The sequence below is a fragment of the Danio rerio genome, chromosome 20, assembly GCF_049306965.1.
Source record: "Danio rerio strain Tuebingen ecotype United States chromosome 20, GRCz12tu, whole genome shotgun sequence".
Classification (NCBI taxonomy): Eukaryota; Metazoa; Chordata; class Actinopteri; order Cypriniformes; family Danionidae; genus Danio; species Danio rerio.
The window spans coordinates 58590001-58602500 of NC_133195.1; the positions used below are offsets into that span (position 1 = coordinate 58590001).

The window sequence follows — 12500 nt, forward strand, 5'->3', positions numbered from 1 at the left end:
TTTAAGTTAAGTGGTTATAAACACATGATTTGGGCTGAAACAAGCAAATTAATCGAACATCACTACACTTCATCTGTCTCTTTCAATTCAACACTTATTAACTGATGGCACAGCTCTGCAGACATCACTCTGTCTCTGTAAACACGCGTACGACAAGCCCTTGGCACACTGATCTAAAGCATGCTGCACGCATGACCATAAGCAGGGCATCAGAGCACATCACACTTGACCTCAGGTCTCCACACCAGCTCTGTCACATTCAGAATAGAGTTTAAAGAATTAAAACTGCTCTATGAATCACTGCCTAGGAGCTGAATACATTACAGAAATGCTCACTGAAAACAGACCTAACAGATCACTCAGATCTTTAAGATCATAGAAACTCCAGGAGTTCAGTCAGAGCAGGGTAAATGGATGAGTCTAAATCACGAGCACTCCAGTCCTGCGCGCGCACGAGCCGCAGAGCCCTCAGGGAGACACAGCATCGGCATCAGCTCCAAACTCCAGCTGCGCGTTTACACACACTCACTGAACACCGGGCTCAGGACACACGCGCTCATTACAGTATTATTCAACACTGAAGCTGCTTCATGCAGAACATCTGACGCCTCTACAGATCAGCAGCAGAACGCGCTTTCTTCACTTCGAGTCACTTAAAGATTCGGTTCAGCTCAGCATGAACGTGATTCACTGTAATCGACTCCGCTGAATGAGTCAAAGAGGACGAGAAGAGAAGTCCAGCGCAGATGCACGAGGATGAGGCTCTGTGTTTGACACAACAGCTGCGACATGAGAAAACACCTCCACAATGAAGCCTTCAGTTAAGGAGAAACGTGTTCGGAGTGAGTGTTCAGAACCACAGCGAATCACCGACTGATAACTCTACCGGCTCTGTGTTTGAGCAGATCTGTGAGATGTTCACCGCTCATCTTCATTCATTCGTTCATTTTCATTTCGGCTTAGTCCCTTTATTAATCTGGGGTCGCCACAGCGGAATGAACCGCCAATTTATTCAGCATATGCCCTTCCAGCTGCAAGCCAGCACTAGGAAACTGATCATCATTATATAATCAAAAGTAAACTTCACATCTTCTGTTTGCATTAACTACTGACACTTTTATCGGGTATATACACAGTATAATCACGGCGTCTCCTCTCCACCAATCAGCTGGTGTGTGGTGTGCGGTCTGGCACAATATGGCTACCGTCGCATCATCCAGGTGGATGCTGCACCTGGTGGCGGCTGAGGAGATTCCCCCAAAAATGTGTAAAAGCGCTGTGAGTGCCCAGAAAAGCGCTGTATAAATGTAAGGAACTATTATTACCATGGTTATTATTTAACCGGTAGACATTTTACTGTTGTGTCTATGGTGTGATCTATGCAGTTTTAGCTATACTATAGACTCAAACTCTTGACCTTCCTGCCATGAGGCCACAGTGCGACCCACTGCACCACCATGTTGTTTTTGTATATTAGATCGAGGTCTGGGACTGGTGTAAAACTTTCTGAATTGAAAGCGTCAGAGTTTGTCATTCATTACCCTTTTTAATGACGTGTGACTGATCTGGTCTGATCTGCCTGTGTACATTGCGGACATGAAGACACACTCTTGATTTATATCTGCTAAACTTCCACACGTGAACGAGGCCTGAATCTGATATTAGTAAATCAAAACACATCCAGGGTTCAACGCTAAGGATTTGTTCTACTGGGCTGTTGGGCCAGTGGTTGAGGTTTTTACTTGCCCTGCCAAAATTTTCACCGGCCCCACTAAAAAAAAAAAGGTTAATGGCTAGTTCTTAGCCACATATTTTAAATAATGAGACAAAATAATGTCTATGAATCTAGAATTTAAACATTTAAACAATGTTAATAAATGTGTAATGAACAAAATTAGTTTGATTTTATGCAAACGAAAGAGCAGTATGAAAAATGTGCTGGCATTTTAGTGCAATTCTGAATTATTTTTATAAAAATGGCTTGCCAAACCGACAACTCTTTTTTTTCTTTTCTTTTTTTCCTCCCAGTTTCTTAATTTTGTACCCATGTAATTGTCTGCTTCCAAGACTTTAGAAACTGACGTTTTCTTTTAGCCTCATAGTTAGATGTTGCCATCTTTTCGCTGTAATTGTTGTTACAATGTTATGAAAAAAATTGCATGCTCACCGTTACTGGCCGATAGGGGCCAGTAACAATCCTGTCTACTGTCCCGAGCGTCTTTCACGCTGGCCCCGGGCCACCGGGCAGTCCTTATTGTTTAGCCCTTACATCAGATTTTTACATCTACATGGATCTGTGCGTGCCACATGGGAGAAAATAGCTCAGAATTGGGTCACTGGAAGCATGCAGTGTAAACTCAGCTGAAAGCCATGTTAGCGCACTCAAAGTCCTGCTGTTTCAGGAGCTCAACATGACAATGCTCTGTCGTTTTGTAAGAGGCAGTAGTAGCCCCATTCACTGAAGTTTGATAAACTCATTTCGAGAGGATCACCAGATATGATTGATCGCAGTTGGTCCTTCATCCACAATCCTTGGCAAACCTATCAGATTAATCCAAACCTACAATAAACAGCTCACTTCACGTTTCTTCCCTTATCTTCGTTTTTGAAAGAATCCCCCTTCTCCCCCTTTCCTCCTTTACCAGGGGGAGCTCTTGAGAACTACCTAATCTCGTACTCCCATGCATGCTCATTGACCAGGCGGGAGCCTTGAGCACAATCATCTCCAATCTCAGGGTTCTCTCCCGAGACAGCATGCCAAACCTAATATTTAAATCAACCAATATCTAAGTGGGAACTCTTGGAAAGAAATGATTCCTAACTCATGGTCAGGTCAAGTCAAGTCGAGCTTTGTTGTCATTCTGCTTTATGTGTGATATACAGGGGAACGAAATGTGGTGTCTCGCAGGATATTAATGCTACATAAAGTCCCATCGAGACACAGTTCTGACTGCTATAGTTATTTTATTTTGCGCATGCTCGAGTGACGTCACTGTCGCTGTTACGGTAGCCTCGATGCATGTGATTCGCAATTTACATTTTTATCATAAAATACCTCCACATTCGCTAAGTGAAGTTTGTTTATAAACTAATTTCGAGAGGATCACGTGCTTATGATTTATCACGGCCCGTCTCGTATTAGCTAATCATTATCTTCCAATCATTTGAGCCCTAAGCTACTATAAAGAACCACAGTTTTCAGTCCACATTATCTTCGTTTGGAAGAAACCCCCCTTCCTCCCCAATTCTCCTCCTTTACCATTAACCGGGCGGCACGGCGGCCCAGTGGTTAGCACTGTGAGCCCCACAGCAAGAACACTACCGGCCCTGGTTCCGCCCAGCCGGTGGGCATTTCTGTGGGGAGTTTGTATGTTCTCCCCGTGTCCGCGTGGGTTTTCCCCGGGTTCTCCGGTTTCCTCTCTCCGTCTAAAGATATACATCATGCATAACAACATCAAGCACTTGTTTAGCCCCGCTTCTCACGTGTTCCCTTAGCTACCGCAGCCGGGGAGTTCTGAGATCCACCGAGCTCAGGCTCCCCTCTAGCTCTGCGAACGGGGGGAAGTCCCAGCTCAAGGATCCCTTGAGCTTAGGGCTCTCTCCCGGGACAGCATGCCAAACAAGCTTTGATGTATCATCAGCTGTGTGAACTCAAACTACATTTATACAAACAAATCTACTTTAAAACGTTCTGTCTCTCAAGCATCCGCTAGTTGTTTGTAGCTTTAGCCTGCTAGCATCGCTAGAAAGCTACTGACTTCTTTCATTCACTCATTTTCTCACCTTCTGGCCTTGCTCTTCATCCTGTTCAATGCCGCTTGTGTGTCTGTCCTTGAGTGCAGGAGAAGCATTGGTGAAGGCGTTGGAGCTGGAAGCAGTGGAGTCCCAGATTCACGACCTCGAGATGAAGCGAGCACAGCTCCGGGAACAACAGACCTTGCTCGATGTGCCCCGCACTGCGGCTCGCTCATCTGAGGTATGTGTGCGATACAATCTCAACACTCCGTCCATCTCAACCCCGCGTGTTTCTCTGTTCAGGCCCAGTGCACCGAGGACACAGTTTGCCCAGGCATCTTTCACTCCCGCACCCGGGTACCACGGCCCCTGGGTGCAGCCACATAAGGTGCATACCAGGGCAGAACGTCTCCTGCTCCTGTGTTCGAGAGCCCCACAGAGAACCGCTTCGCCCCACTCCGCGAGACAGATTGCGATGTGGCTATCATCGGTGATTCCATCATTCGCCATGTCTGTGCTGCTTCCAGTAAAGGTAACGACGTACACACTCACTGCTCTTCCGGTGCTCGCGTTAAGGATTTTTTTGCTCAAGTACGCGCTATCCTAAGTGCCGGTGAGAGCATCGGAGCTGTCATCCTCCACATGGGGACAAATGACACCGGGCTGCGGCAGACTGAGATCCTGAAGAGGGACTTCAGGAGCCTGATCGAGACGGTTCGACGCACCTTGCCTGACATGCAGATCATCATTTCTGGACCGCTTCCCACCTACCGCCGAGGAAATGAAAGGTTCAGTAGACTTTTTGCTCTGAATGAATGGCTATTAACATGGTGTGAAGAACAGAAATTGCTCTTTGCCAATAGCTGGACTCTTTTCTGGAAGCGTCCTAGGCTTTTCTGTGCTGACGGCCTGCACCCCAGTCGAGCTGGAGCTGAACTCCTGTCGGACAACATCTCCAGGGTGCTTCATTCTGTCTGACTAGTATATAAAAATTCACATTTTAGCCATACGGACTCTTGTTCATCCCACTTAAATCACAGTACTGCTTATCTGGTTAACCCCATAGAGACTGTGTCTGTTCCCCGTATTATTAGATCAAGAAATAAATGTTCTGTGTAAAGCTCGGTCTCCTAAACATCAGGTCACTAGCACCTAAAGCACTTATCAGAAATGAAATAATAACAGATAACAAAATGACTATATTAGTTTAAATGAAGCAACTCCTCCAGGATTCTTATAAAAGCATGAGGCTTGTCAAGGCTTGTTCTGCTTCTGAATATTATACAAAAACCTATGTTATCTTTCGCTTTTTCTAAAAGAGCAGCACTGGGGGCACACTGATCCCCCCGCTGGAGCACCCTGATCCCCCGCTGGAGCACACTGACCCTCCTGCTGGAGCACACTGACCCTCCTGCTGGAGCACCCTGATCCCCCCGCTGGAGCACACTGACCCTCCTGCTGGAGCACCCTGATCCCCCCGCTGGAGCACACTGGCCCTCCTGCTGGGGCACACTTACCCCCGCTGGAGCACCCTGACCACCCACGTCCACAGACTGGCATCTGGCCTCAGAGTCCTGCAGAAACACAGCAGAGACCAGCAGCATCTGCACTCATCCATCATGCATCCAGCATTTCTCCTCCATCATCCCTCCATCCGGAGCCTCCAGGTGCAGTGAGTCGGGTGAAGCTGCTCTGTGAAGATGGAGATCTGTGTGTTGTGTCTGTATGCTTCCACAGTGTTTCTGGCCCGAGATGGAGATCTGTGTGTGCTCTATACTGTAAATACCATGAGTCTCCAGGACAACAGCGCTCTCATTAGCACACACTATTGTTGACGAGTGTGTGTGTGTGTGTGTGTGTCTGTGTGTGTGTGTGTGTGTGTCTTAATGAGCTGATTGTCATGTAGACGCCGACTGAACATGTGCGGATTACTGCTGGAGATTATTGATGATCTGAGCAGCTTTAACCACCAACACACTGAATGCAGCTTACTCAGAGCTGCACGCCGCTGCTGCACATACTGGGCTATAGTTCACCTGATTTCAGGGAATATTCCACCATATATATATATTCAAAACTATTACAGGACATCAACAAAACGTTTTTAAATAAAGTACATTGAAATACTGCAGTAGTGAGGATGCACATTATCGATGTGTTCAAACTGCTTTGGCTGTGCTGCTCCTGATGTTTTATTTATTTGTGTGTGTGTGTGTTTCTGGTGAAGTGTTAATTCACTGTAAGGTTTTATTCTCCATGTGTGTTAGCCTCTCACAATAAATCAGAGCTGATTTTATGACCTCTACTGATTGTTGCTATAAAGACCCAACGCTTTCCCTTTCTTCTGTGTTAGTGTAACACAGCAGCTGCTGGTTCTGTTGGTCACAGGCAGCATTAAGTCCCAGTGGGAGGCTGAGGGGGCGATACTGTAAAGAGAAGCAGATACTGAATTAAGCTCTGTCACGGCCATTAAACTACTCCCTTTACACATATTCAGACAGATGCATCAAACAAGACAGCACTTTACCACTCAACATCTGCTTATTTGTGTGTTTTTATTCATCTTCCTAGTCTGAAGTGCTGAGAGGGGTCTGGATGCAGACCTGGTGCAGTTGCGATCTGAGCTGCATGCAGATCTTTTCAATGCGCAACCCTAACTCCACCTCTAACCCCGCCCCTCCAGGGGTCAACTGACCATCAGGCAGACCGGGCAGTTTCCCGCTAGGCTGACGTACTGTTTGGGCCGGGCTGATCATCGTCTTATGATCTGATCAGCCCATAAATGGCTTTTTTCCCCTAATTAATTGACGATGCTGTGATCTGTGACGCTTTGAAAGTAATATGCTTTTTTTCGGACAGACCAACACATGTGACATAATCTGCAGCCCATTGGTTCTTTTCTTTATTGACATTGGGCTGGCCCAATCACAAACTCCTATTTTGGGTAATAATAGTCGAGAATAGTCAGAGAGATACGGAGAAACGGAAGGGAGGTGCAAAGAAATTGCGGGAAACACCCCTCACAGTGACATCAGTCGCTCCACTGAGCACATTGTGTCTGACATTGCAGGTCTGAGACTGCATCCAGATACTATTGAAGTGAATCAGTGGTGTAAGCAAGCGGGGATTAGGACCTGGGGGAGGCTGCAGTGCTACACAAGCCACTGTTTATGCTAATGAGAGCTATTATTATTGCACACCGAGTTATTCTGTACTCACATGGCCAGACTCAAGATGCTAATCCAAGACAGCTCATATAAACGACAGATAAAGCTCACCCAGATTACTGATTTTACAGCGCGCTTTGGTACGCCTTCCAATCAGCCATGCCCACTTATTTACAAGTCGCAGAACACACTCAATAAAAACTAGATCATTATTAAAATCTAGATTAATCTCACTGTAATCCTGGAATTAATCTAGATTAAACAGGCTCATTTGAATTCTGCCGAAGGCGTTCAGAATATGTGTGCTACCCAAATAATGACGTAAGTCAGTCTTTGAGAACGGGTTTCTCAAGCCAGGTGGCGCATTAAACCAGGGGCGCATCTCCTATTTCCAAAATGCATCAAAAACGGCTGGATAAACTGTTCTACTGTGATAATTGCTGATGATGGGTTATTGAATTCCTCAACACTCTCAGCAGTCTTTACTCCTTAGTTGTGTCTAATAGCCCAGTTTGTCACAGGAGCATGAATGAAATGTTCATGAGTAAAGGTAAAACTGCCGCTCTGCAGTTAAAGTCACCCAAAATGGCAGGAAACTCTTACATTACAGCACTTCACGTAAACACCTTCATTATATTATTGTGTATTAAGGTAAATAACTAGACTACTGATGTCCATGTAAACATAGTCAGGAGTGTCTTCGAGGTAAGTGAAAGATCCAGAAGGGCATCCTGCTGATTTGATTCAGAAGGGCTCTGTTTTGTCAGACGCTCACCGGTTTGATGTTCATTCACTGTCCTGCATTATAAAAAACAGCCGCTCCATTTTATTTGTGTCTGTTTTACCGGAACACAAACTCTACAGGCGCCTGATAGTCATATGCGGAGCTAATGTTAATCAGATTCACTCTAGTGAACTGCATCCATGTTAGCACGTCATGTTTGATGTGGTCATTTAGCAGAAGGAACACACACCGGTTCGAAGACTCGTTCTCACCCCTTACAGTGCAATTTGGTCAGGTATACATCCACACTAAAATATCAAGGTGAAGGTCACCATAGCTTGCGTAGAACAGACCCAGCTCTGAGAATAGATTAACAGCCATATCTTTTTTTAATTGCACGATAAGAGTCTCACGTTAAAGCAGCACAGTCACGCTGATAACGGCCCACTACTAATAAATACACATTACATGGTCGACAATTTGTTCTGTGGTTTATTAATATAGCTTTTCTGAACACACACACACACACACACACACACACTGAAACTGACTGTAGGCAATAATCAGGCACGCGACCCATTTAATTTAACACCTGGGATAATTTATTGGTACACATACTATAAAACAGTATTAAAGTAGCAGGATAACAACAGAGTTCTTTGAGTATTTTCATTGCTAAAGTTTGACAATTACTATATATATATATATATATATATATATATATATGAATAGAAAAGCACTCAGAGCATGGTCCATCGAGTAGCTACAGAAAGCTCAGGAGACAAACAAATAGAAATACAAAGCGACACTTCTGCAAAAATAATCTGCTTTTCCCGCAAACTATAATATCAGAGCCAAAGTCTACGTGAGAGTCGCACAACAGAAAACATTCAGCTAGTGCAAAAAGCTCCTAAGAAACCAAACGTCGTCTTCAGCTACTCACTAGAATATATTAATATATGCATCTTTATATAAATAAACCCTTATTTTGGCATTTATGATTGTAAAATAATTTAACGTCCTACCTGACAATAGTGGCACATTAGTAAGCGATGGACTTTTAAAGCACTTTGCTTTCACACAGATATGTGGACACCGCCGGACACGCCAAACCAGAATAAAACAGGAAACCCAGACCACCGATACACAGACATACTCCCGAACGCTCCGTCTCCCCGCAGAAACAAACAACACAAGATGAAGCGGCCGGCTTAAACACTGCACCCCTGAAATAAAAACACATTCAGCTTAAAAAGAGGTCTTAAAAAGGTTGAGGTGAAGGCGTACAGCAGGACTACAGGCCTACATTCTCACTGTACAGGGGAAAGCTAGTGCTCTGCTACATAGTCAAAGATCCGCTGCTCACATTTAAAGTGCTCAGGACTGCTGGATATTGTGCTGACCACATGAACTACTCTGATCGGTCCGTCCGCCGACTCTGCTACGGTTAACTAGCTCAGGACAGATACTCTAGAGTGGACAAGAACACTTGAGTGGCGGAGCCGTAATGGCGGCAGCTGGCGGTGACGGATGGACCGCAGGACGAGCGGCTCTGCTGGAGGAAACCGGTCTGTCCCGGCCGGCAGAGGGGGCGGGGCCACGGGGGATGGGGATTGGCTGGAGGCCGCTGCAGAGGAGGGGCTGTGGGTGGGGATAGATCCAGGGGGGAGGGAGGGGGGTGGGGCTGACAGCTCAGTGCAGGCAGGCAGAGCTCACACCACTGTAGCCGGCCGGCGCTCCATGTCCTCCTCCAGCTTCACCATCTTCTGCATGTCTCTGGCCTGGAGACGCACATACACACATATAGGTGTACACACACACACACACACACACACACAAGGGTAATTAATAACATAATCTTCATTTGTTGAAAAATGTTAACCCTTTAAAACAATGTATTTTATAAAGCACTGGGGAAATAAAGATGACTAGAACAGACACTGAACCGAATCAACTGAAGACTCCCTGAATCATTTACTGAATCTTTCACTCTTTGAAGTGATTCTTGACTCAGTAAGCTGAATTAAAAAGAGTTTACCTACTAAAGTGTTCAGATTCAGCACGGTTGTAATGTTGATGGTGAAAAACAAACACGATCACTGTTCACTGCATGATGAGGAGGATCACGAAGAAGATTCAGTGCTTCTGTTTGCTGAGAAATGACTCCCCTGAACACTTCATATGAGCATCAGTTCATGACACAGCTCACTCAGACGTTCAGATGCTTTATTGTTTTTAACTGTGTTATTGGTGAGATCAACACAGCAGAAGGAAGTTTGTCTTTAAACGGTCATATTAAAGAGGCAGTTCAGCCACAAACGTCAACTCTGTCATCACCCCCCCCCCCCCCCCCAAATCTGATGAACACAAATGAAGATTTACTGAACATTCACTTCAGGAGTGTGGAGATCACACAGAGTCATCACACAGGAGAGAGGGATGAGTGGAGAGAGGGATGAGTGGAGTGAGGGATGAGTGGAGAGAGGGATGAGTGGAGAGAGGGACGAGTGAGGGATGAGTGGAGAGAGGGATGAGTGGAGTGAGGGATGAGTGGAGAGAGGGATGAGTGGAGAGAGGGATGAGTGGAGAGAGGGATGAGTGGAGTGAGGGATGAGTGGAGAGAGGGATGAGTGGAGAGAGGGATGAGTGGAGAGAGGGATGAGTGGAGAGAGGGATGAGTGGAGTGAGGGATGAGTGGAGTGAGGGATGAGTGGAGAGAGGGATGAGTGGAGAGAGGGACGAGTGAGGGATGAGTGGAGAGAGGGATGAGTGGAGTGAGGGATGAGTGGAGAGAGGGATGAGTGGAGAGAGGGATGAGTGGAGAGAGGGATGAGTGGAGTGAGGGATGAGTGGAGAGAGGGATGAGTGGAGAGAGGGACGAGTGGAGAGAGGGATGAGTGGAGAGAGGGACGAGTGAGGGATGAGTGGAGAGAGGGACGAGTGAGGGATGAGTGGAGAGAGGGATGAGTGGAGTGAGGGATGAGTGGAGTGCGGGATGATTGGAGAGAGGGATGAGTGGAGAGAGGGATGAGTGGAGAGAGGGATGAGTAGAGAGAGGGATGAGTGAGGGATGAGTGGAGAGAGGGATGAGTGGAGTGAGGGATGAGTGGAGTGAGGGATGATTGGAGAGAGGGATGAGTGGAGAGAGGGATGAGTGGAGAGAGGGATGAGTGGAGTGAGGGATGATTGGAGTGAGGGACGAGTGGAGAGAGGGATGAGTGGAGAGAGGGACGAGTGGAGAGAGGGATGAGTGGAGTGAGGGATAAGTGGAGACAGGGATGAGTGGAGAGAGGGATGAGTGGAGTGAGGGATAAGTGGAGACAGGGATGAGTGGAGAGAGGGATGAGTGGAGTGAGGGATGAGTGGAGAGAGGGATGAGTGGAGAGAAGGATGAGTGGAGTGAGGGATGATTGGAGTGAGGGATAAGTGGAGTGAGGGATGAGTGGAGTGAGGGATAAGTGGAGAGAGGGACGAGTGGAGTGAGGGATAAGTGGAGTGAGGGATGATTGGAGTGAGGGATAAGTGGAGTGAGGGATGATTGGAGTGAGGGATAAGTGGAGTGAGGGATGATTGGAGTGAGGGATAAGTGGAGTGAGGGATGATTGGAGTGAGGGATGAGTGGAGAGAGGGACGAGTGGAGAGAGGGATGAGTGGAGTGAGGGACGAGTGGAGAGAGGGACGAGTGGAGAGAGGGACGAGTGGAGTGAGGGATGAATGGAGAGAGGGACGAGTGGAGAGAGGGATGAGAGGAGTGAGGGATGAGTGGAGAGAGGGATGAGTGGAGAGAGGGACGAGTGGAGTGAGGGATGAGTGGAGAGAGGGATGAGTGGAGAGAGGGATGAGTGGAGTGAGGGATAAGTGGAGTGAGGGATGAGTGAAGTGAAGGATGAGTGGAGTGAGGGATAAGTGGAGTGAGGGATGAGTGGAGTGAGGGATAAGTGGAGAGAGGGACGAGTGGAGAGAGGGACGAGTGGAGTGAGGGATGAGTGGAGAGAGGGATGAGTGGAGAGAGGGACGAGTGGAGTGAGGGATGAGTGGAGAGAGGGATGAGTGGAGAGAGGGATGAGTGGAGTGAGGGATGAGTGGAGTGAGGGACGAGTGGAGTGAGGGATGAGTGGAGAGAGGGATGAGTGGAGAGAGGGATAAGTGGAGAGAGGGATGAGTGGAGTGAGGGACGAGTGGAGTGAGGGATGAGTGGAGAGAGGGACGAGTGGAGTGAGGGATGAGTGGAGAGAGGGATGAGTGGAGTGAGGGATGAGTGAAGTGAAGGATGAATGGAGTGAGGGACGAGTGGAGTGAGGGATGAGTGGAGAGAGGGATGAGTAGAGAGAGGGATGAGTGGAGAGAGGGATGAGTGGAGTGAGGGATGAGTGGAGAGAGGGATGAGTAGAAAGAGGGATGAGTGAGGGATGAGTGGAGAGAGGGATGAGTGGAGAGAGGGATGAGTGGAGTGAGGGATGATTGGAGAGAGGGATGAGTAGAGAGAGGGATGAGTGGAGCGAGGGATGAGTGGAGAGAGGGATGAGTGGAGTGAGGGATGAGTGGAGAGAGGGATGAGTGGAGTGAGGGATGAGTGGAGAGAGGGATGAGTAGAGAGAGGGACGAGTGGAGAGAGGGATGAGTGGAGAGAGGGACGAGTGGAGTGAGGGATGAGTGGAGTGAGGGACGAGTGGAGAGAGGGATGAGTGGAGAGAGGGATGAGTGGAGTGAGGGATAAGTAGAGACAGGGATGAGTGGAGAGAGGGATGAGTGGAGAGAGGGATGAGTGGAGAGAGGGATAAGTGGAGTGAGGGATGAGTGGAGAGAGGGATGAGTGGAGAGAGGGATAAGTGGAGTGAGGGATGAGTGGAGAGAGGGATAAGTGGAGTGAGGGA

The 12500-nt window shown here is 47.4% G+C and overlaps 2 protein-coding genes across 11 annotated transcripts in view; both read right to left on the reverse strand.

Moving 5' to 3' along the window:
• The window catches only part of zgc:165600, a 14149-nt gene extending 8564 nt beyond the window's left edge, over positions 1-5585 (reverse strand). The window contains exon 1 of the mRNA XM_073932006.1: positions 5253-5585. Coding sequence (XP_073788107.1) covers positions 5253-5295 — 43 coding nt within the window. The 5' untranslated portion in view covers positions 5296-5585. The remainder of the gene's footprint in view (positions 1-5252) is intronic.
• Positions 5586-8205: 2620 nt separating this feature from the next.
• plcb4b (phospholipase C, beta 4b) overlaps positions 8206-12500 on the reverse strand; it is a 100644-nt gene continuing 96349 nt past the window's right edge. For all 10 annotated transcript variants that reach the window (XM_073933853.1, XM_073933851.1, XM_073933852.1 and 7 more), the window contains one exon: positions 8206-9407. In XM_073933853.1, coding sequence (XP_073789954.1) covers positions 9339-9407 — 69 coding nt within the window. In that variant the 3' untranslated portion in view covers positions 8206-9338. The remainder of the gene's footprint in view (positions 9408-12500) is intronic.